General features: G+C 46.0%; 1 protein-coding gene and 1 non-coding gene across 25 annotated transcripts in view; one reads left to right on the top strand and one right to left on the bottom strand.

Moving 5' to 3' along the window:
- Nucleotides 1–24872, top strand: part of PECAM1 (platelet and endothelial cell adhesion molecule 1) — a 129939-nt gene that overhangs the window by 11642 nt on the left and 93425 nt on the right. For 8 of the 24 annotated variants that reach the window (XM_069541777.1, XM_069541774.1, XM_069541789.1 and 5 more), the window contains exons 1-3: nt 23593–23821; nt 24387–24548; nt 24635–24661. In XM_069541777.1, the coding sequence (XP_069397878.1) occupies nt 24485–24548; nt 24635–24661 (91 nt within the window). In that variant the 5' untranslated portion in view covers nt 23593–23821; nt 24387–24484. Of the gene's footprint in view, nt 1–23592; nt 23822–24044; nt 24549–24634; nt 24662–24872 lie in introns of those variants that run through there. The other 16 variants (XM_069541769.1, XM_069541767.1, XM_069541766.1 and 13 more) reach the window with 4 other exon arrangements.
- On the bottom strand, nt 3847–4166 carry LOC138415587 (small nucleolar RNA U85). The gene has a single exon (XR_011247335.1). It is a non-coding gene; the product is annotated as a small nucleolar RNA U85 (small nucleolar RNA).

Here is a 24872-nt window from a genome sequence, read left to right as displayed (position 1 = left end):
TGCAAATTGCTATCTGTTACTTTGAAATTTCCAGACTTCTGAGCAGGCTGAGATTCCTACCTTTTCTCCACCACCAACTCCTCTATTATTTCTTAACTAAATCTCATTATTGGAAAGATTTTACCCATACGGTAATAGCATTTACTAAGTAGCTAAAGGTTTTTCTATTTTCTGTTTCTGTATGTGTGTATTTGATCAGTTGAAGTTCTTGATAGACAAAGGGACAAGCTTGGTGGGTTGATATAATTCCAGCCAGAAGCTGGAGGAACTCGAACTGGGCGATAAGAGTAAGGACCCTGACTAGGGCCGGCCCCAACCAGCCTGGCACTGTGGACAAGTTATGGTGGGACTGGGTCACACACATGTAAATCACATGTTGCCCTGCAATAAACGCCAGTTACTATCATCAACATCTTATTCAGCGTGTTTGGCCGTACCTTCAGGCAGATACTGATCATGCCACTTGAGCCCTGTTGGTCTGGGTTCACCGCTGGGCTGATGAATAGATTTGAGGAAGGCTGGGGTATGGGTGGGGAGTTGCTTTTGTGGTTTTGTTTTGCTCCAAAAAGGTTTATTGTTTCCATTTGGTCCAGGGCTTGCTATAAAGTTCCAGGGCAATTAAAAAGCTGGCTGCAGAAAGGCTTCAGCTGTTCTCCGATTTAGTTTAAACTCTTCAAGTATTTTGGAGAAGGAAATGGCAGCCCACTCCGGTATTCTTGCCTGGAAAATCCAATGGACAGAGGAGCCTGGTGCGCTATAGTCCATGGGGCCGCAAGGGTTGGATGCGTCTTAGCGACTGAACCACTGAAGTATTTGCGTGAAGAGTTTGGTTTCATTTTTTCTGGATGTGAGACCACGGAGAGGACCAGCCACCCCACACGCGGTTTGGATTACATTGTCCCACCACACACCTCCCAGTCACGGTGTGGTGACTTCGGTGGGCTCAGAAAGCAGGCCTTGGGGTGCCGTTACGTGGATCATTTCAGTCTCTCTCGGTGTTTGCAGACTGCCGGGGCAGCCCGGCTTTGGTGAAGGCCGAGAGCCGCCTGGCCTGGCTCTGAGAGGGGAGCCTTTCCCGGCCCAACCAGGGCGGGCAGGCAAGGAGGATGGGAGGGGTTCTCAGGCAATCTGAGGGGCCGATCAAGGACCCCCACACGCCTCGCAGGGTGAATGCTGATGCCCGGCTTCCTGGGCCCAATCTTGGAGCGACTCCACTAAGTGAGATAGTGTGTGTCAAGCTCATACACTCATACTGTGCCTGGTGTGGACATGGCAACTGAAAGCAGGCTTCCACGAATTCAGAGTTCTTCTGACACATACTGCTGAACACCCCACTGAGGGCTACAGCCGCTCCATCTGAGGGTTGGCAACAGAGAAGGTCCCCGCCTTAAGACAGCTGATCCTTTAGCAGCCTGTGTTTACTGAGCACGAAAATGCTGTATGCCAGCGTTTTCTAAGTGCTCTGTATGTGTTAACATCAAATCCTCACCAGTGCTAGACGGCAGGTACAGCAAGTCCCTGCCGTACGAACCTTCAACTTGAGAACTTTCAAACATGCGCACGTGTGTTTGCACATCCAATCACGTAACTTAGTTCACGTGTCCGAGGTACACAATCGCGTGCACGCATCCTCTACGAGTAGTTGTGCTTTCAGGTACTTCATGGTACTGTATAGAGTATAGCAGTACAGTATCTTTATTTTAAGCCTAGGATGTCCGGAAGCAAGCGTAAAAGCAGTGCTGATGTAGCTGGTACTGCTGTATTTTTCAAGGTACTCTACTGTAAGATTAGAAATGTTTCCTTCATTTTTTTGTGTTTTTTTATATGTATTATTTGTGTGAAAAGTATTATACACCTATGACAGTATAGTACTATATAGTAAATTGTGTTATTTAGGTACCTAGGCTAATTTCATTGAATTTAGGAACAATCGGACTAAAGGCATCCACTCTCAGAACAGAACTCGTGTGTATGCAGGGGACTTGCTGTACTATCGTTTTCTCCATCCTGCCTGTGAGGAAGTGGAGGCTCAGAGAGATCAAGTCCCCTAGATCACACAGCTCGTCTGGCCCTCAGTTCAGTTCAGTCCAGTCGCTCAGTCATGTCCGACTCTTTGCGACCCCATGAATCGCAGCATGCCAGGCCTCCCTGTCCATCGCCAACTCCCAGAGCTCACTCAGACTCACGTCCATCGAGTCAGTGACGCCATCCACCCATCTCATCCTGGGTCGTCCCCTTCTCCTCCTGCCCCCAATCCCTCCCAGCATCAGAGTCTTTTCCAATGAGTGAACTCTTCGCATGAGGTGGCCAAAGTACTGGAGTTTCAGCTTTAGCATCAGTCCTTCCAAAGAAATCCCAGGGTTGATCTCCTTCAGAATGGACTGGTTGGATCTCCTTGCAGTCCAAGGGACTCTCAAGAGTCTTCTCCAACACCACAGTTCAAAAGCATCAATTATTCGGCGCTCAGCCTTCTTCACAGTCCAACTCTCACATCCATACCTGACCACAGGAAAAACCATAGCCTTGACTAGACGGACCTTAGTCGGCAAAGTAATGTCTCTGTTTTTGAATATACTATCTAGGTTGGTCATAAATTTTCTTCCAAGGAGTAAGCATCTTTTAATTTCATGGCTGCAGTCACCATCTGCAGTGATTTTGGAGCCAGCCAAAAAAAGTCTGACACTGTTTCTACTGTTTCCCCATCTATTTCCCACGAAGTGATGGGACCAGATGCCATGATCTTCGTTTTCTGAATGTTGTGCTTTAAGCCAACTTTTTCACTCTCCTCTTTCACTTTCATCAAGAGGCTTTTTAGCTCCTCTTCACTTTCTGCCATAAGGGTGGTGTCATCTGCATATCTGAGGTTATTGATATTTCTCCCGGCAATCTTGATTCCAGCTTGTGTTTCTTCCAGTCCAGCGTTTCTCATGATGTACTCTGCATAGAAGTTAAATAAGCAGGGTGACATTGACAATATACAGCCTTGACGTACTCCTTTTCCTATTTGGAACCAGTCTGTTGTTCCATGTCCAGTTCTAACTGTTCCTTCCTGACCTGCGTACAGATATCTCAAGAGGCAGGTCAGGTGGTCTGGTATTCCCATCTCTTTCAGAATTTTCCACAGTTTCTTGTGATCCACACAGTCAAAGGCTTTGGCATAGCCAATAAAGCAGAAATAGATGTTTTTCTGGAACTCTCTTGCTTTTTCGATGATCCAACAGATGTTGGCAATTTGATCTCTGGTTCCTCTGCCTTTTCTAAAATCAGCTTGAACATCAGGGAGTTCACGGTTCATGTATTGCAGAAGTCTGGCTTGGAGAATTTTGAGCATTACTTTACTAGCATGTGAGATGAGTGCAATTGTGCGGTAGTTTGAGCATTTTTTGGCATTGCCTTTCTTTGGAATTGGAATGAACACTGCCCTTTTCCAGTCCTGTGGCCACTGCTGAGTTTTCCAAATTTGCTGGCATATTGAGTGCAGCATTTTCACAGCATCCTCTTTCAGGATTTGAAACAGTTCCACTGGAATTCCATCACCTCCACTAGCTTTGTTCGTAGTGATGCTTTCCAAGGCCCACTTGACTTCACATTCCAAGATGTCTGGCTCTAGATTAGTGATCACATCATCATGATTATCTGGGTCGTGAAGACCTTTTTTGTACAGTTCTTCTGTGTATTCTTGCCACCTCTTCTTAATATCTTCTGCTTCTGTTAGGTCCAGACCACTTCTGTCCTATATCGAGCCCATCTTTGCATGAAATGTTCCCTTGGTATCTCTAATTTTCTTGAAGAGATCTCTAGTCTTTCCCATTCTGTTTTTTTCTTTTTTCTTTTTTTTTTTTTTTTAGCCATCAGATTACCAAAGATCTGTGTCTCATCTCTCAGTGGCCACAGCACAGGCCAAGTCCTCTGGACCCCTGCCCCTGATGTCCCAAGCACGCCCTATCCCTACTCTCTCACTCGTTACCCCACGTTCTCTCTGGCAACGGGAAGAACAGCCTCCATTGACGAGAGGCAGCCCACAAGTAGGAAGAATGTTGTCGGTCTGCCCTTACAGTGAACACACATTGCTCTGTATCGCCCACCAAGATTACAGACCTCATTCTGTTTTTTTCATCTATTTCTTTGCATTGATCGCTGAAGAAGGCTTTCTTATCTCTTCTTGCTATTCTTTGGAACTCTGCATTCAGATGCTTCTATCTTTCCTTTTCTCCTTTGCTTTTTGCCTCTCTTCTTTTCACAGCTATTTGTAAGGCCTCCCCAGACAGCCATTTTGCTTTTTTGCATTTCTTTTCCATGGGGATGGTCTTGATCCCTGTCTCCTGTACAATGTCACGAACCTCATTACATAGTTCATCAGGCACTCTATCAGATCTAGACCCTTAAATCTATTTCTCACTTCCACTGTATAATCATAAGGGATTTGATTTAGGTCATACCTGAATGGTCTGGCGGTTTTCCCTACTTTCTTCAATTTAAGTCTGAATTTGGCAATAAGGAGTTCATGATCTGGGCCACAGTCAGCTTCTGATCTTGTTTTTGTTGACTGTATAGAGCTTCTCCATCTTTGCCTGCAAAGAATATAATCAATCTGATTTCGGTGTTGATCATCTGGTGATGTCCATGTGTAGAGTCTTCTCTTGTGTTGTTGGAAGAGGGTGTTTGCTATGACCAGTGCATTTTCTTGGCAAAGCTCTATTAGTCTTTGCCCTGCTTCATTCTGCATTTCTAAGGCCAAATTTGCCTGTTACTCCAGGTGTTTCTTGACTTCCTACTTTTGCATTCCAGTCCCCTATAATGAAAAGGACATCTTTTTTGGGTGTTAGTTCTAAAAGATCTTGTAGGTCTTCATAAAACCATTCAACTTCAGCTTCTTCAGCGTTCCTGGTTGGGGCATAGACTTAGATTACTGTGATATTGAATGGTTTGCCTTGGAAATGAACAGAGATCATTCTGTCGTTTTTGAGATTGCATCCAAGTACTGCATTTCGGACTCTTTTGTTGACCATGATGGCTACTCCATTTCTTCTGAGGGGTTCCTGCCTGCAGTAGTAGATGTAATGGTCATCTGAGTTAAATTCACCCATTCCAGTCCATTTTAGTTCGCTGATTCCTAGAATGTCGACGTTCACCCTTGCCATCTCTTGTTTGACCACTTCCAGTTTGCCTTCACTCATGGACCTGACATTCCAGGTTCCTATGCAATATTGCTCTTTACAGCATCAGATCTTCCTTCTATCACCAGTCACATCCACAGCTGGGTATTGTTTTTGCTTTGGCTCCATCCCTTCATTCTTTCTGGAGTTATTTCTCCACTGATCTCCAGTAGCATATTGGGCACCTAATGACCTGGGGAGTTCCTCTTTTGGTATCCTATCATTTTGCCTTTTCATACTGTTCATGGGGTTCTCAAGGCAAGAATACTGAAGTGGCTTGCCATTCCCTTCTCCAGTGGACCACATTCTGTCAGGCCTCTCCACCATGACCTGCCTGTCTTGGGTGGCCCCATAGGGCACGGCTTGGTTTCATTGAGTTAGACAAGGCTGTGGTCCTAGTGTGATTAGATTAACTAGTTTTCTGTGAGTATGGTTTCAGTGTGTCTGCCCTCTGATGCCCTCTTGCAACACTTACCATCTTACTTGCGTTTCTCTTACCTTGGACGAGGGGTATCTCCTTACCACCACCGTTCCTGACCTTCAATGTGGGATAGCTCCTCTAGGCCCTCCTGTGCCTGCGCAGCCACCGCTCCTCGCTCCTCGGGTTGCTCCTCCCTCCTCGGGTTGCTCCTCCCGGCCTGGCCTCGGGCGTGGGTGGCTCCTCCCTGCTGCCGCCCCTGGCCTTGGCTCAGGGTGGCTCTTCAAGGTCACCGCCCTTGGCCTCCGGCGCGAGGTGGCTTTTCCTAGCTGCCCCTGATCTCGGACGCAGGGTGTCTCCTCCTGGCCGCCACTGGCCTGGGACGCGGGGTAGCTCCTCCCGGCCACCAGTGACCTCGGACTCTGGGTGTCTCCTCCGGGCCGCCGCCCCTGACCTCGGACGCGGGGTATCTCCTCCGGGGCGCCACCCCTGACCTCGGATTCGGGCTGTCTCCTCCCGGCCGCCGCCCCTGACCTCGGACGCAGGGTAGCTCCTCTCGGCTGTTCCTGCGCCGTCGCAGCCTGGCACTCTAGGCCGCTGCCCCTGACCTCGGACGTGGGCTAGATCCTCTCGGCCACGCTTACTCACAGCCGCCCGCGCTTACTCGCAGCCGCCCGCGCTTAGTGAGTCTGGCCCTAGCATTTTCTTACTACCACTCTATGCTGACTCACATGGTGTTGGGGTAAATTCTGTGGGAGCCCAGAAAGTGAGGTGTCTGAACCATCGGGAATCCTTCCCAGGCATCTTGCATGAGGGGTTAGCTGACCAGAGAGGGAGGGAACAGCATTCCAAGCAGAGGGAATGGCATATGCGAAGGTAAGAGGCACAGAATAAACAAGGCCCAAAGAAGAGTAACCGGCAAGGCTCGGGACAGACATTTCAGAGCGTTTCCAAAAAGCTGGACTTTTCCTTGGGAAACGTAGTCTAACTTAAGCAAGGGAAAGAGTCTCAGGTGACAGCCCTGAAGACTTTCAGGAGCAACTTGCAGCAAGTGTCTTAACTTGGTGAGTTGTCCCTGGCCCATCTCCCTCCCTCTCCAGGCCTGTTCTTCTGTTGCAAAAGGCCAGTACTACCCGTATGTGTGCGGCTCACATAATAGAACCCAGGATCATGGCAGGGCTTTTAGGGGCTCCTGCTAAGTTGTGTCCGACTCTTTGTGACCCCATGGATTGTAGCCTACCAGGCTTCTCTGTCTGTGGGATTTCCTAGGCAAGAATACTAGAGTGGATTGCCATTTCCTTCTCCAGGGGATCTTCCCAACCCAGGGATCAAACCTGTATCTCCTGCTTTGGCAGGCAGATCCTTTACCACTCAAGCCACCTGGGAAACCTGTGAACTAGAATAATGTGGGTGGCATACATGGGGGAGCTTAACAGTTAGCACGTGGCCACTCAGGTGTAACGTCCTGCTGGGCCCGATGATCACCTTTAAGAGGAGCCCAAGCCCTTTCCCTTCAGCTCTCAGCAGTGGAGGGTTTTCCATGTAGATTTCCATCTAGCTGTGACCCCTCCCTCTTCCTCTACCTGTGGTTCTGGAGTCAGCCTGGAGAGGCACCCGCCTGCTGCCAGACTCTGGAGCTGGGATGGTGTTTACAGGGGAACCAGAGGAAAGGAAAAATCCTGTTGCCGACTCTCCCCCTCCGGCTTCCCAGTGATTTATCACTATGGACACCGAGCTCTTTTCCTCTTTGCTGGCTGGGGGGGGTGGGGGGAGGGCACACATTGTTGGTGCCCTGGCTACGCAGATCAACAGTTCCTTCCTCTTTCCTGTTGCAGAAACGTCACAGTCACCACCGTTGTCCAGGAGCTCACACCTGAAGAGCTCGGTCTTGGGGAAAAACAATCCCATTTGATTCCCCAGGGGTTGTGGGGGGAAACAACGCTGGTGTGAGAACAATGCAGCCTCCAGGGCTGAACTGGGGCCCTGTCTTTCCCCTTCCTTCAGCTTTCCTCGCTGCACTTTAAAAATGGATTTACAGGCAGATGCAGGTAGTCCGCATTGTGTTAGGTGGCAGTAAACGCAAAGCGCCTTTGTGGGGGCTGAGCCTTCTTTGAGGGCACACAGAAGGCAGATGTCGATACAGGGAGATGCAGATGCAGGCCAGAGGGTACTCAGAGGAGACTTCTACCTGTGTCACCATCTATCACGTCCACTTTCCCGTGAGTTTCAGGCGCCGTCAGCTGGAGGCCTGGTGAGAGCTGGCTTTGCTGGGGTCGGTCCAGGACTCAGGACATTCCTTAAAGGCTGGTGCCTGGGGGGTTTCCCTGGTAGTCCAGTGGTTAAGATTCTGCTCTTCCACTGCAGGAAGCAAAGGTTTGACCTCTGGTTAGGGAAATAAGATCCCACATGCCACATAGTGTGGCGGCCAAAAAAAAAAAGGTTGGTACCCTGAGTCTTCCATCACACATACTGGGCTAGGTCCTGGTATAAGGACACAGGGCATGTGGTGAACGGGGACCCCAGAGACCATGAAGGAAGCTCCCTGGCCAGGAAGTCCTGAGACAGTGCCTGGTCCACTTGGGCTGCCTGGACAGGTTGTGGCCAGCTCAGGGGCCTTGTGTGTAAGTTCCCCTAAGGGATGTCTCTCTTGGCCTCAACCTATGGGGGGAAGAGGAGTCTAAGGGACACCTCACATTTATCCATGTCACTGTTTAAGAGGTCCATCAGGAATAACCATCTACATGAAACTGGTCTTGAAATTATCCAGGAAGGAAACACTTCCTTTAGGAGAAGCTTGTGCACTTCAGCTAGGACAATGTTCAAAACCCCTTTGCCTCCTCGAACATCCACATCTTTCATAGGTCTCAAAATGTTCCTGTTCTCTTTCCACCTAGAAGGTTCTTTTATTGGGGAGAGGATTTCCAAGCTTCTTCCAGATTCTAAGTAGCAACCTGAACATTCATGTTTTGTTTTTGTCGGGGGAGCTGCCTGAACCCCCAGACCCCAGGGAAGCCCAGCCTTTAGGAGAAAGCAGACGGTGACAGAGGTAGCCCTGCCAAATACCTTCAGAGCCACTCAGCTCACCTCTTTCTCTTGGTGTAAGAGAACAAGCGTCTGTAAGGAGGACATTCTACTTGTCTCTGATTTTCCCTGTATGTTTGTGGACTGGGAGAAACGGAGGACCCTCGTGCAATGCTCAGCTACCTCCTCACTGCCCTGGAAGGGTCTCAATCCCCACAAGACCTCAGGAGAACTGGAGGGGCCGCCCCATGCAGTAAACTCCCCAACAATACCTTCGTCAGGGGGCATACAACCAGCACTGGAATCCTTCCGGGACAGGGGACCAGTCCACTTTTAAAAAATAGCAATTAAAAAATATATTTATTAATTAATTTATTTTTGGCTGCGCTGGGTCCTTCTTGCCGCATGTGGGCTTTCTCTAGCTGCAGCGAGCAGGGGCTACTCTCTAGCTACAGGCGGGCTTCTCACTGCAGGGGCTTCCCTTACTGTGGGGCCTGGGCTCTAGGCACGTGGGCTCAGTAGTTGCGGTACAAGGGCTTAGTTGCCCTGCAGCATGTGGAATCTTCTCAAATCAGGGACCAAACCCCCCTGTTCCCCACACTGGCAGGCAGACTTTTTTTTAAAAAATTTTTATGTTGTTTTGGGCTGTGCTGGGTCTTTGTTGCTGCACAGGTTATTCTCTAGTTGCAGTGCACGGCTTCTCATCCCCGTGGCTTCTCTTATTGTGGAGCATGGTCTCTAGAGCATGTGGGCTTCAGTAGTTGTGGCTGGAGGTCTCAGTAGTTGCCATTCACGGGCTCTGGAGCACATGCTCAATAGTTGTGAGGCATGGGCCTGTTTGCTTTGACACATGTGGAACCTTCCCGGACCAGGAATTGAACCTGTGTCTCTTGCACTGGCAGGCAGATTCTTTATCACTGAGCCTTCAGAGAAGCCTGGCAGGCAGGTTCTTAAGCACTGGGCCACCAGGGAAGTCCTTTAATAGTGATCTTTATTGAGCTAACATTAGATTCTTGTGCATTTATAATGCATAATATAGAGAGCCCTAAAATATATTTTAAGCAGGTTTCCGCAGTGGTACCATCTTAATGTTGCAGTATAATGTTACCGGACCCTGACATTGATACAACCCACCAGTAAATCTTCCAGTTTTACTGTTCCTCATTGTGTTTCAGTGTGTGTAAAGTTCTTAACAGCTTTATTACCATGTAGGTTCAGGTATCCATCGCTGTAGGCAGTACACAGTTCCCAAGCCACAAGCATCCTCCTGTTGCCCTTCTTTAGGTACACCCATTCCCTCCCCTGTCCCCACTCCAACCTCTGGAAACTGCCCATTTGGCCTCCATCCCTAAACTTCTGTTATTTCAAAAATGTTATGCAAATAGGATCATATTTAAGGGACTGGCTCTTTTTCACTCAGCCTATTTATTGTCCTGGAGATTCATCCAAATAGTTGCCTGTATCAATAGTTTGTTCCTTTTCATTGCTGAGGAATATTCCATGGTGTGCATGTAACCAACATTTATTCACTGAAGGATATCTGGATGGACCCCAGTTTTTCCAGAAAGCTGAAATGACAAATAGAGCTGCTGTGAACATTCACACAAAAACTTTGTGTGTGTGTGATTCTACATTTAAATTTTTTCTGGGCAGCTTTTCCATTTTTTGAAATATACAGCTCTAATTAAAGAAGATCCTTGAGGTCTGTGAGGGATCTATTTGAGACCAATGTGTGTTCTCACATTCTCAGAGTTGGAAATGTTTATACAGGCTGCTGGCTTGGTCTTAAATCACATGAGCCTCATGTCTGTCTGGGAGCACAGTTTCCTGTGCATAGTCTCATCCTCCAACTTGGCTGCCTTTTTTATTGGGATGTATCTGTTTTAATTTTGTTTAATCAGGTAATGAAGCTGTAAAGAAACAGGAAACACTGAGACAGTTGTATAAAACACATTGAAGGATGGCATCCTAAAATAACCTGGGTGAATAAATATCTCATATTCCGTGCATTTCAACTTTTGTAGGCTTTGACCCCTTCGGTCTTTGTTCTAAGCCAAAGATTTCCCTATGGTGGTACATTTCAAGAAGCCCTGAAATGTTTTTCTTCCAGAGGCATCAGGTGTAGAGTTCAGGGCTTAGGTCTGGAATCAGGCAGCTGGCGTTCCAATGGACTTAAACCACCCATGGGATGGTGAGCAAGTGTGCTAACCTCTTTAAGACTCTCGTTTCTCTCCTGTGCAGTGAGGATAATTCTAGCGTCTGATCCACAGGATTAAATGAGACAGTCCATGAGGAGTACTGAGTGCTCAGTACATTTTAGTAGAACCACCCCTCTCCCAGTCTCTTGAGAGCAATGCTTCAAAAGCCTTCACTGAAGGTTGTCTGAAGGGGGCTGTGAGGGAAAATTACGTCTCACTGCCCAGAGGAGAACTTCCCGCCAGTCTCCCGTACCTAGATTCTCCCTCAAAGCCAAGCCGCCACCGCCCGCACCGAGTCAGCCAGTTGGCCTTCCTCTGTCACCCTCGCCCCCAGATGGGCCCTTTCTTCCTCAGGTAGCTGTTGAGATTTCTCTGCGTCTCCTCGGCGACTGTGGTCATTCTGCCACCCCAGTGGGCACCCCAGCCCCCTGAGATGAAGACTGAGCGCTTGGGCTGCTTTCTGCTTTCCTTCTTGTCTTTCCTGTCTCTTCCTGTCACGTCTGCTGTTTGGTTGGTCAGATGGATCTGCTTGGGTTTCCACAGCAGGCACACAGATGACTTCTCACGGCATCTGGCAGGTGGTGCCTGAGCTCCATGAACAGCTTCATGGGTCTTCTCAGCATCCAACCGGAGTGGTGATCCCGGCCCCACTTATCAGCAACGGAGGCCACTTAGTGACCTTCGGGATGAGGACAACTGTCTTCTTTCCTTTGTCTTCAATCCTGGCAGTCAGCAGGATCACTGCTCTCACTCTGCTCTGACGCATGGCATTGGCTTTGACAAATATTTGGCTCTGAAGATGAAGATGAAGAAACGCGCAGTAGCCGGTTTTCCCCGGACAGAGCAGGTCTGCCCACGTGGCTGCTGGAGTTGGATGCAGAGGAGACTCCGCAGCCCTCTGGAAATGTCTCCCCGCTTCTCAGCTAACTTTCCCTCACCCGCTGTGTCACAGACATCTAACTAAAATAGATCTCCCTATAATTTCTACTGTAAGGTTAAAAAATTAAAGTCCCATTCCTCTTTCGCATGCAACCAGTGCAATTGAGAAATGCAAATCAAAACTACAAGGAGATATCACCTCACACTTGTCAGAATGGCCATCAGCAAAAAAATCCACAAATAATAAATGCTGGAGAAGGTGTGGAGAAAGGGGAACCCTCCTACACTGTTGGTGGGAATGTAAATTGGTGCAGCCGCTTTGGAGAACAGTATGGAGGTGCCTTAAAAAACTAAAAAGAGTTACTGTGTGATCTAGCAATCCCACTCTGAAGCATATATCAAAGAAAAACATGGTTCAGAAGAATAAATTCCTCCCAACGTTCACTGCAGCACTGTTTTGGCCAAGACATGGAAGCCACCTAAATGTCCATCAGCAGAGGAATGGATAAAGAAGATGTGATACACACACACACACACACACACACACACACACACACGTATATACAATCGAATATTACTTGGCCATTAAAAAGAATGAAATAATGCTATTTGCAGCAACTTGGATGGACTTGGAGATTATCATACTAAGTGAAGTTAGCCAGACAGAGAAGGACAGATATCATATGATGGCACTTCTATGTGAATTCTAAAAAAATTATACAAATGAACTTACTTACAAAATAGAAACAGACTCATAGACTTAAGAGAATTGAACTTATGGTTATGGCAGGGGAAGAGTGAGGGGAAGGATAGATTAGGAGTTTGGTTTGACATGTGAACACTGGTATATTTAAAATAGATAATCAACAAGGACCTACTATAAAAAATAAATAAAAATTTTAAATGAATGAATAAATAATTCAATATTTAAAGATAATCATCAGATCTTCCCAAATCTTCCTTCTTGGTCTTAGCATTTCCGCTTCCTTCAAATGCTCCTCTTATGATGTGGTTTTTGAAGGTCCCTTGCCTGTGGCATTTTGATCACCCCTCCATATGCTTTGGGGCATCATCCCCTGAACTGGGCGTGTGTGACAAAATACAGTGGGGCGGTCTTCTCCCCTCTTCTGAACTCTTTACTTTCATTAATGCCATCAACCAGGATGGCAGCCACACTCCTTTCAAACTCATCAGTCTTTCCACTACATATCCTGCTGTTAAGCAACATGTCCCTCGTCATCATCCTGTATATGCAAGGTCAGCTTTGAGGAACTTTAGCTTTCTATTGTGCATCATCATTTGGCGCATTGCACCCTCCTAGTGACGACTTTTTACTACTGATCCTGTCATTTGGCCTCTTACGCATCTATCTCTCTCCGTGCTGTGTCATTCAGGGGTCCAGTCAGCATGTTCTTAGAGCCATGTGGCACTCCACTATGGGATGTCTTTTTTTTTTTAATGTCATCTTGGATCAGTGATGCACCACTTCTGTGAACCTTTACTTGGTTAGTTACTTATTTATTTTTATTTTCTGGCCATGCCATGTGGCATGTGGGATCCTAGTTCCCTGACCAGGGATGGAACCCTGCACCCTCTGCTTTGGAAGCACAGAGTCTTAACCGCTGGACCGCCAGGGAGGTTCCTACAGATATCTTTTGAATTGACCTTGATCAAAGCTATTTAGATAGATGCCACACACGATAGATGCCACATTCTTCTCCATGAGGACCCCAGGACACACCCAGTCAGACATCTTGCTGAAATCCACAAGCCCTATACCTGCAGGATTTACTCACTCAACAATCTAGTAACCCTAGATTGTTAGTAACTCTAACTACAGAAGAAACCAGGTTAATGTGTTCTGACCTACTTTTAGAAGATATTTGCTGATATTTGGTCATTTCTACTTCCTCCCTGGTAACTGAAACTGCTCTCTGCCAACCTGTAAGAGTTCTGCTCTGATCTATACTATCTACTGGGTGCTCGAACCCCATTTCCGTCGCTTCACTGAGCACCTCTCCTCCTGTCCCCTCCTCCTTCATGACTCTGGCCTCATCTAGCCCTTAATACATGACCTAACTCCTCCTGGGCGTGACCCTCACCGGCCAAGCTCTTGCGTCTGGCCTAGACTCCCTGTTCTCCACCCTTCCCTAAATTTATTCCAGCCACAGAGGTCTGGGCCCCCTCTGTATATGTGTGTGTGTATGTGTGTGTGTGTTTCTTTGATGAAGGCTTTATTGATGTTCTGCACACAGTGAGAGCCATAACTCATTAGGAAAGATTTTAGGAAATGCTTAGATACAACATAAAGTTTTTACATCCCTAATAAATAACCTGCTGGACTGACTGACTTGTGACTGCACTGGGTCTTCATCGCTGCGTGCAGGCTTTTCTCTAGTTGTGGTCTGTGGGCTTCTCACTGTGATGGCTTCTCTTGTTTCTGAGCATGGGCTATAGATTTCGGGCTTCAGTAGTTGTGGTACATGGGCTCAGTTGCCCCATGGCATGTGGCATCTTCCCGGACGAGGAGTCAAATCTGTGTCCCCTGCACTAGGAGGCAGATTCTTAACCACTGGACCACCAGGGAAGTCCCTGCTGGAGTTTTGCACAGGCCCCTGTGATCTGTGGGTTTACGATTCCTTACCTCCACCCCACCTCCTTTATTAAAACTCAGTATATTTTCTGAGTTTTAGGCTAAATATGAGAGGGTGACCAGTTTGCCCCACCCCAACACCTCCATCAGCTGGAGGTCCAGCCCAGGAATAGCACCAATCTGCTTGGCCCAAAAGGCTGGGGAGGTGAAGCCTCTTAGGCAAGAACCATTGTTTCCTTTCAAAGCAGGGGATGGAGGGGTCTGCTGAGAACCAAGATGAGAGGGCCCTCACAACTCCTGACCTCTGCTTCCTCTGCGGCTGCCCTAGCCAGATTTCCTGTTAAAATCGAGCTGACACATAGATGATTATGATAAGAAATGGAAATGCACTTCTGCTGACCCCGCGAAAGCCGGTTGGGCTGGCTACCCACACCCAGGCTAGACTGAGAACCACTCCAGCAGGCAGTGTTTTAAGTACTTGAAAGTGTTTTTCTTTCTTAAACTCCTAGAGTCTATGTGCAGAGGTGAGCAAGTCATAAAGAGATGATATGAACAGCAGCCATCAGCCAACATTCCTGTTTCCTGCCTTCTGTGTTTCTGCTACTTCTCCTCAATCCCTAATATTAATATTAAAATGTTAGGAGAAGGGTGGGGACTTTCGTCGTGGTCCAGTGGTTAAGAATCCGCCTTCCATTGCTGGGGACGAGGGTTACCATTCCTGGTTGGGGAACTAAGAACCCACAAGGCGTGGACCCATGCACTGCAACTAGAGAGCCCGTGTGATGCAAGAAAAAAGCCTGCGTACTGCAACCAAAGACCCAGCACAGCCGAAAAAATAAATAAGATAAATAAAATGTTAGGAGAAGGATGGATTTCTAAAGCCCAGAGCTTTAAGAGAACAGGTTGGAAAAATGGTGGCTGCTTTGCTCTTGGCCAGGGCTTTCCTGGTCTCAGATGGTAAAGAATCTGCCTGCCATGCAGGAGACCCGGGTTTGATCCTGGGTCAGAAAGATCCCCTGGAAAAGAGAATGGCAGCCCACTTCAATGTTCTTGACTGGAGGACTGCATGAACAGAGGAGCCTGTCCATGAGATCAAAAGTCAGACACAACTGAACTGAAGTGACTTAGTATGCACACAACTATCCAGTCTAAGGAAGCCACTCCCCATCCACCACCCCTCTGACTTTCCTCTATCACTGTGCCAGTTTCTGTTTCTTTATAACAATTAACACACTTTGTGGCTGTGAATTCACTTTCTTGGGTACTTGGGTTTCATGCCTCTCCAATTAGACTATAAACTCCACCAAGGCAGGAACTGAAGTATATCCAGGGATAGGGCAGCCTCCTCTCCAAACCTCTGGCGTGCAGAGCCAGGCCTTTGTCTTTCCTGGAGCTTGGCCTGGTGTCTGCTTGGACTGAGAGACGCCACCTTTTCTTCTAGGGCATCATCGATACTTCTTCCTGATGGGGCCTGGCCTCGAGCGGAGCGTTCCTGACACTCCCTCTGGTCTGCAGCTGGCTTAGTGCCTTATTTCCCTCTCTGTGTCCCTCTCTGCTCGTGATCATTTGTGTCCGACCCTTTGAAATCCTTTGGACTGTAGCCCACCCGGCTCCTCGGTCCATGGGATTTCCCAGGCAAGAATACTGCAGTGGGTTGCCATTTCCTTCTCCAAGGGATCTTTCTGACCCAGGGATCAAACCTTTGTCTCCTGCATTGCAGGCAGATTCCTTACCCATTGAGCCATCAAGGAAGCCTGTGTTTCCCCCTGATGTCCATTCAAATACCCGAAAAAGCAAAAATTGGGAATGGATGGCGTTAGCCCCTGGAAGTTCTGACTTTTCTACTTATGACTCCAGGTTAGCAGAAGCATTCCTGACATGGACTGCTACCCACAAGAGGTCCTGAGTGAGGGCTGTCAGTTAACATACAGGATGCCTAGTTTCATATGAGTTTCTAATCAACAATGAATAATCACTGGGAATGTCCCATGCAAAATGTGAGACACACCAAAAAATGACTTGTTGCTTCTGTGAAATTAAAATGTAACTGGAGGGACTTCTCTGCTGGTCTAGTGGCTAAGACTCCTCACTCCCAATGCAAGAGGTCTAGGTTCAATCCCTGGTCAGGGAACTAGATCCCACATCCTACAATTGAGAGTCAGTTTAGTTCAGTTGCTCAGCTGTCTGACTCTTTGTAACCCCATGGACTTTAGCACACCAGGCTTCCCTATCCATCACCAACTCCCGGAGCATGCTCAAACTCACGTCCATCGAGTCACTGATGCCATCCAACCATCTCATCCTCTGTGATCCCCTTCTCCTCCTGCCTTCAGTCTTGCCCAGCATCAGGGTCTTTTCCAGTGAGTCAGTTCTTTGCATCAGGTGGCCAAAGTATTTGAGTTTCAGCTTCAACATCAGTCCTTCCAATGAATATTCAGGACTGATTTCCTTTAGGATAGACTGATTTCCTTTAGGATGGACTGATTTCCTTTAGGATCTAAAATTTCCTTTAGATCTTTTGTATCTCCTTGCAGTCCAAGGGACTCTCAAGAGTCTTCTCCAGCACCACAGTTCAAAAGCATCAATTCTTTGCTGCTTAGCTTTCCTTATAGTCCAACTCTCACATCCATACATGACTACTGGAAAAACCATAGCTTTGACTAAATGGGCCTTTGTTGGCAAAGTAATGTCTCTGCTTTACAATATGCTATCTAGGTTGGTCATAACTTTTTTCCCAAGGAGCAAGCGTCTTTTAATTTCATGGCTGCAGTCACCATCTGCAGTGATTTTTGGAGCCCCCCAAAATAAAGTCAGCCACTGTTTCCACTGTTTCCCCATCTATTTCCCATGAAGTGATGGGACCAGAGGCCATGATCTTCGTTTTCTGAATGTTGAGTTTTAAGCCAACTTTTTCACTCTCTTCTTTTACTTTCAAGAGGCTCTTTAGTTCTTCTTCGCTTTCTGCCATAAGGGTGGTGTCATCTGCATATCTGAGGTTATTGATATTTTTCCTGGCAATCTTGATTCCAGCTTGTGCTTCATCCAGTCCAGCGTTTCTCATGATGTACTCTGCATATAAGTTAAATAAGCAAGGTGACAATATATAGCCTTGATGTACTCCTTTCCCAATTTGGAACCAGTCTGTTGTTCCATGTCCAGTTATAACTGTTGCTTCCTGACCTGCATACAGATTTCTCAAGAGGCAGATCAGGTGGTTTAGTATTCCCATCTCTTTCAGAATTTTTCCACAGTTTCTTGTGATCCACACAGTCAAAGGCTTTGGCATAGTCAATAAAGCAGAAACAGATGTTTTTCTGGAACTTTCTTGCTTTTTCGATGATCCAACAGATGTTGGCAATTTGATCTCTGGTTCCTCTGCCTTTTCTAAATCCAGCTTGAACATCTGGAAGTTCATGGTTCTTGTACTATTGGAGCCTGGCTTGGAGAATTTTGAGCACTACATTACTAGCCTGCGAGAGGAGTGCAATTGTGCGATAGTTTGAACACTCTTTGGCATTGCCTTTCTTTGGGATTGGAATGAAAACTAACCTTTTCCAGTCCTGTGGCCACTGCTGAGTTTTCCAAATTTGCTGGCATATTGAGTGCAGCACTTCCACAGCATCATCTTTCAGGATTTGAAATAGTTCAACTGGAATTCCATCACCTCCACTAGCTTTGTTTGTAATGATGTTTCCTAAGGCCCACTTGACTTCACATTCCAGGATGTCTGGCTCTAGGTGAGTGATCATACGATCATGGTTATGTGGGTCATGAAGATCTTTTTTGTATAGTTCTGTGTATTCTTGCCACCTCTTCTTAATATCTTCTGCTTCTGTTAGGTCCATACAATTTCTGTCCTTTATTGAGCCCATCTTTATATGAAATATTCCCTTGGTATCTCTAATAGAGATCTCTTGAAGAGATCTCTAGTCTTTCCTGTTTTATTGTTTTCCTCTATTTCTTTGCATTGATCATTGAGGAAGGATTTCTTATCTCCCCTTGCTATTCTTTGGAACTTTGCATTCGAATGAGTATCTCTTTCTTTTTCTCCTTTCACTTCTCTTCTATTCACAGCTATTTGTAAGGCCTCCCCAGACAGCCATTTTGCTTTTTTGCATTTCTTTTTCTTGGGGATGTTCTTGACCTCCATCTCCTGTACAGTGTCATGAACCTCCATCTCCTATACAATGTCTGTAGTTCTTCAGGCACTGTGTCTATCAGATCTAATCCCTTGAATCTATTTCTCACTTCTGCTGTATAATTGTAAGGGATTTGATTTAGGTCTTACATGAGTGGTTTTCCCTACTTTCTTCAATAATTGAAGGCTAAATTTGGCAATAAGGAGTTCATGATCTGAGACACAGTCAGCTCCTGGTCTTGTTTTTGCTGACTGTATAAAACTTCTCCATTTTTGGCCGCAAAGAATATAATCAATCTGATTTTTGGTATTGACCATCTGGTGATGTCCACATGTAGAGTCGTCTCTTGTCTTGTTGGAAGAGGGTGTTTGCTATGATGAGTGGGTTTTCTTGGCAAAACTCTATTAGCCTTTTGCCCTGCTTCATTCTGTACTCCAAGGCCAATTTTGCCTGTTACTCCAGATGTTTCTTGGCTTCCTACTTTTGCATTCCAGTCTCCTATAATGAAAAGAACATCTTTTTTGGGTGTTAGTTCTAAAAGGTCTTGTAGGTCTTCATAGAACCGGTCAGCTTCAGCTTCTTCAGCTTTACTGGTTGGGGCATAGACTTGGATTACTGTGACATTGAATGGTTTGCCTTGGAAACAAACAGAGATCATTTTGTCGCTTTTGAGATTGCATCCAAGTACTGCATTTCAGACTCTTTTGTTGTCTATGTGTCTCCAGTGTGAGTGGGCATACTATTTCCATTTTATAGGAGCAGAAAGTGAACCTCAAAACCCTAACCCTGCTGAGCTGCAGAGAAAGGACTGGAAACCCAGGCTTCTGATCTGTGTATTAGTACACATCCGTGAGGTGACTTTCAAATCTGGCCAACGCGGGATTAGGCCCACTCGTTAACTGGCCAAGGTTAATTAATCAGACCTCCGGTCACAGGCCAGTCACAGGTCACGGCTGGGGGAAATGACTGATATCTTATTTCCTATCACTGTAGTCATGAAACAGATGGGGGGTTGGTTCTGCTGGGTGCCCGTGGCCCTCTGACATCCTTGTTGCCTGTCTCTTCCTCCCACACCCACCTCAGCTTCTCAGAAAAACCACTTCCTGAAGTTTATCCTGCCAGGCAGCTTTTTCAGGTGGCTAGTGAATTGCAGTGATTTGGATTTGTGATATCCCTGGTGTTTGAAGGCAGAAGCACAGCATGTAGACAGCACCTGTCCTCCTGAGAAGAGGGAGAAGAGAGCAGTGCTGTGGGAGCAACAGGTTCCCGCTCTTCCTGCTTGGTGGGCACTCCTGGGGTCTCCATCCTTGGCAATGTGGGAGTCAGTTTCTTAATTATTTACCAAGGAGTTGAGATAGTTATGTGAATTTTTTTTTTTTTATGATTAAGGAATCCAGAAAGAGCCAGAGGAAGGAACGGGAAGATATATGGGGGCCACATACATATAGAAAGTCAGCTGATTGCCTATTTTTAAAAAGATGAAGTAGAGAAAAATTCCTTTCCACCTTTTGATTAATTAATTAGACTGCATTGGGTTTCAGTTGCTGCATTCAGGATCTTCGTTTTGGTGCACGGATTCTCTAGTTGCGGCGCACAGACTTCAGGAGTTGTGGCACTCAGGCTTAGCTGCTCTGTAGCATGTGGTATTTAATTTCCCTGACCAGGGATGGAACCCTTGTCCTCTGAATCGCAAGGCGGATTCTTGAGCTCTGGACCACCAGGGAAGTCCCCCCTTTGATACATTTTTAACTTTGATTAAGACAGTCAAACTTTACAAATGAAAACTAAGCAGCATGATTATCTTTTCAAGGAAAAAAATTAGTGATGGAGAATATATGCTTCAGTTCTTATCTCACAGCCAAGGCACAAGAGAAACGGAAGAGATTTCCACGAAAACTAGAAGGGGTGGTTCCCCTGGAAAGAGAGTGAGAGGGAGACAGACAGACAAACTCATGGAGAATGGTGAGGGAGGCTCTCTCAAGAGGACCTGCAAGTCCTGTGAAGAACCAGCCCCATGTCGTCTTGACTCTGGGCCTTAGCCCAGGTCACCCTGCTGTGCTGCCTGGGTTGGGGTAGGGGATGAGTACAGGAGTTGTTTTATTTTGTTATTATCATTTTAAAAATATTTATTCACTTGACTGTACCAGGTCTTAGTTGCAGCATGTGAGATCTTAGATTTTAGTTGCAGCATGCAGAATCTTTAGTTGTGGGCAAACAGGCTGTTAATTGCATCATGTGGGATCTAGTTCCCTGACCAGGGAACAAACCTGGGCCCCCTGCAATGGAAGCATGAAATCTTAGCCACTGGACTGCTAGGGAAGTCCCTACAACAGCCATTTCAAATGATTTCCAACACCCCGATATATTCACATGATTTAAAAACTAAAAGGGGCACAGTTTATAATGAAAAATATACTGAAAACTATAAAACTGTTGAGAGAAAGTGAAGAAGACAAATAAATGGAGACATATGCCATGTTCATGGGTCAGATACTCAGTATTGTTAGGTCATCAGTTCTTCCCAAATTGATTTCCATGAATTTCAATGAAATTCCAATGAAATTTTTGGAAGCCTTCTTTTTGGGGTTGAAATTGAGAAGTTGATTTTAAAGCTATATGGAAGGATGAAGGGTTTAGAATAGTCCAAATAACCTTGAAAAGGAAGAGAAATGTTTGAGGAGTAACACTACCTGACTTCAGGATGTATTTTAAAGCTACAGAAATCAAAACTGGATGGTACTGCATAAAGGTAAACACATAGATCAGTGGAATAGAATACAGACTCCAGAATATATGTGCTCACATATGGACAACTGATTTTCAGCAGAAGTTCAAGGAGAATTAACTGGACAAAAGAGATTCTTTTCAACAAACAATGCCAGAACAATTGGACATCCATATGCAAAAAAAAAAGAGAGAGAACTTTGATCCACGTCTTGTATCATGTACAAAAGTTAACTCAAAATAGACAATAGATTGAAATTTAAAAAAATAGGGGAAAGATTTTGAGACTTTGGTGGGCAAAGATATTTTAGACGTGACACCAAAAGGAAATCTGATCCATTTAGATGCCGTACATTAGATGTGATCCATAAAAGGAAAAATGGATAAATTTGGCTTCAGTCTTAAAAATTTAAAGCTTCTGCTTATCAAAAGATACCATTAAGAAGATAAAAGACAGGATGAGATGGTTGAATGGCATCACCGACTCAATGGACATGAGTTTGAGCAAGCTCCGGGAGTTGGTGATGGACAGGGAAGCCTGGCATGCTGCAGTCCGTGGGATCAGACACAACTGAGAGACTGAACTGAAGAAGATTAAAAAAAAAAAAAATGCCACAAGCTAGGAGAAAATATTTGCAAATCACATAATTGATAAAAGACTTATATCCAGAATATATAAAGAATTCTAAAAGTACACCACTAAGAAAACAAACAACCTAACTAATAATAGAGCAAAAGATTTTAATAGACCCATTAAATAACAAATAAGCACATAAAAATATGTTCAATATCATTAGTCATCAGGAAAATGCAAGTTAAAACCATAATAAGAAAGCACTATGCTCCCCAGGTGGATCAGTGGTAAAGAATCCGCCTGCCAGTGCAGGAGACTTGGGTTTAATCCCTGGGTCAGGAAGATCCCCTGGAAGAGGAAATGTCAACCCACTCCAGTATTCTTCCCTGGAATATTCCATGGACAGAGGAGCCTGGCGGGCGATAGTCCCTGGGTTCACAAAGAGTTGGACCTGACTGAGCATGCATGTACACATGCTCCCTATTAGAATGGCTAAATTGGGAAAGAGTGACCTGCCTCTGTTGGGAATGTAAAATGGTGTCATCATCGTGGTAAACAGTTCGGCAGTGTCTACCATAAAGCCCAGGCATTCCACTTCTAGGTATTTACTCAAGCGAAATGAAAGGATGTGTCCAGACAAAGGCTTGTTTATAGCAGCGCTATCTGTATTAGGTCAAAATTGGAAACAACCCACATGCCCGTAAGTGGGTGAATAAACAAACTGGTATTTTCATGCAATGAAATGTTACTCAGCAATAAAAAAGAAAAGGTGAAGGATTGATTATGCTGATTGAAAGAAGATAGACTCCCCCCTAAATAAAACAATAAAAAAGTACATATTATATGAGTCCATTTATACACATATTAGAGTTAGCTCTTTGTCTATGATGGGAGTTGCAAACATTTTTTCCAGTTTGTAGTTTTTCTCTTGATTGAACCTCTTTTGAGGGGATGGTGGGCAAAGCAGAACTTTAATCTGTGGAGTATAATTTGCCAACATTTCATATTATGACTTTTGAATTTTAAATCATAGTTAAACCAGTCTTTGCCCAAGGCATGAGGAATTCTTTTATGTTTTCTTCTAGAATTTTTATGTTTCATTTGTACCTTCAGATTGGTCTATTTGGAATTTATTCTGGTGCATTGTGTATATTGTAGGATATAGTTTTTCTACTTTTTTAAAAAACAGTACCACATTTTTGAAATAAAGCTTTATTTTCTCTTGATGTGTTCTAAAAGTACTAGCATTGTATATCAAACAATGACTAATTTTTGGACGTTTACTTTGGAACTTAGGGCCATGGGGTGGGACATTTACCACTCTTGCTTCAATGTCACTTTGAGAAGCAGAAGTTGCTTACTCTGCAGTAGGTAAAAGTCACCTTTGACACCGACATTTATTTTATTACTCATGACGTTTCCTTTCTTTTCCTGCCAAATTAAAGTTTGGTAGATGGGGGTGGGGAGGTGGTAATTTCCAACAGGTTCCCGAAGAAGACAGTTTATAGTGAGGAGTGGAAAATACGAAACAATAACAACAACAACAACCAAGAAAAAAAAAAGAAAAAAAGCAATCCTTTCTGCACGCATTGTCCTCTGACAGCTCTTATCAAAACTTCCAGATTTACATGTGACAGTATTCAAGAGTACCTTTTACATGTGACGGTATTCAAGAGTACCTTTTCAGAAAGTAGCACTGTGATCCCCCAGGCACTGATACTCTCTTTCCGACCATACAGTTAACTTGTCCTCTGTCAGTCAATCATCCATTTCACTCGTGTTTTTTGACCATTTACTAGGCTCCAGGCACTGTGCCTGCCACCCTGGAGCCAGCAGTCTGCTTGGGGAGGAGGGGCACACGGTAGAAAGTGTCTCAGAAAGGAAGGTGAGGGGGGCCCAGAGGAAGGGCAGCTCAGTGTGGGGAAGACAGGGGGGATGCTGAAGGATTGATGCCTCGACTGGGTTATGATGAATGGGTAGGAATTCGTCAGAAAAGGAGAGGGGAAAGGGTGCCAGAGCATTGCAAAGTCACAGACATGTGATGTGTTCTGGGAACTATAAATTTCAGCAACCAGAGGTCAGGGCAAGGAAGGAAGAAGTGAGAGACCAGGCTGGAGAGGTAGGCAAGGGCTGGGCCGTGAAGGATGGGAAACGGACTTTCTCTGGAGGGCAGTGGGGGGAGGGCATTACAGGGTCTCCCTGACAAACCTGCAATTCTCTAAAAAGAAGAGTCTGTCCTCTCCACTCCATGCCCGTGTCAGGAAAGGCAGGAGGTCCAGACTTGGGCTGTGTGAGAAGAGACCCCTTGGAGGGGCCAGAGGAAAAGCAGAGAGATATGCTGAGTGTGCGGGGAGAGAAGCCCTTTGTGGGAAGGTTGGAGAAAGGGAGGGAGGAACCTCTCAGGCTGCCATGAGAAGGGGGCCCCCGGACCCAGTGGAGACACAAAGAGGGTCAGGAGCGCTGAGGCAAATGTCACTCATGCCTCCCCCCCACCCCAAACAAACTAAACAAAGCAGCTGCGCTCAGTGGCCCCTCAGGAAGGCCAGTCATTTCCTGAGGAGATATGAGGCCGCCCAGGCATTGTTCCTGGTTTCCAGCATGGCCGCCATTACCTGACCAGCGCCTCAGCCAGTGTGTCCGCAGCGCCTGGAGAGGCTCCCAGTCGTGGTCTCTGCTTTTCACAGGGCGGGTCTCTCAACTGCGACTCCAGAGACGCGTCTTCTGCCCCCCGGGGCATGGCCCCAACGCAGAACTGATCGCCAAAGTCTCCGCTCCTCTCAGGATGCAGCTGAGGTGGACGCAGCGGGGCATGATGTGGCTCGGAGCACTGCTGACACTCCTGCTCTGTGAGTTCCCACTCTTGCTCAACATCACGTAAGCTTCTTGAGAAGGGAAGCTCATGAAATCAACGTATTTCTCCTGTCTTTTCCAGGTTCAAGCCTCAAAGGTCAAGAAAACTGTAAGTCGTGAGATTCCCATCCAGCTTCATTACCTCTTTCTGTGACTCTTTCTGCTTGTTAGGATTGGTGGGTGAAGAGAGGGGTGATTAGAAAGTGAGTGATTCCACAATTTGTTTTTTGTTGGTGTTGTTGTTCTACCATAAATTTCTTTTTTCATTTTTAAGATTTGTTTGATTCATTTTAGTTTTTGGCTGTGGTGGGTCTTATCGC

This window comes from Ovis canadensis, chromosome 11 (assembly GCF_042477335.2).
Source record: "Ovis canadensis isolate MfBH-ARS-UI-01 breed Bighorn chromosome 11, ARS-UI_OviCan_v2, whole genome shotgun sequence".
NCBI classification, from domain to species: domain Eukaryota; kingdom Metazoa; phylum Chordata; class Mammalia; order Artiodactyla; family Bovidae; genus Ovis; species Ovis canadensis.
This window is presented reverse-complemented; position numbering and strand designations above follow the sequence as displayed.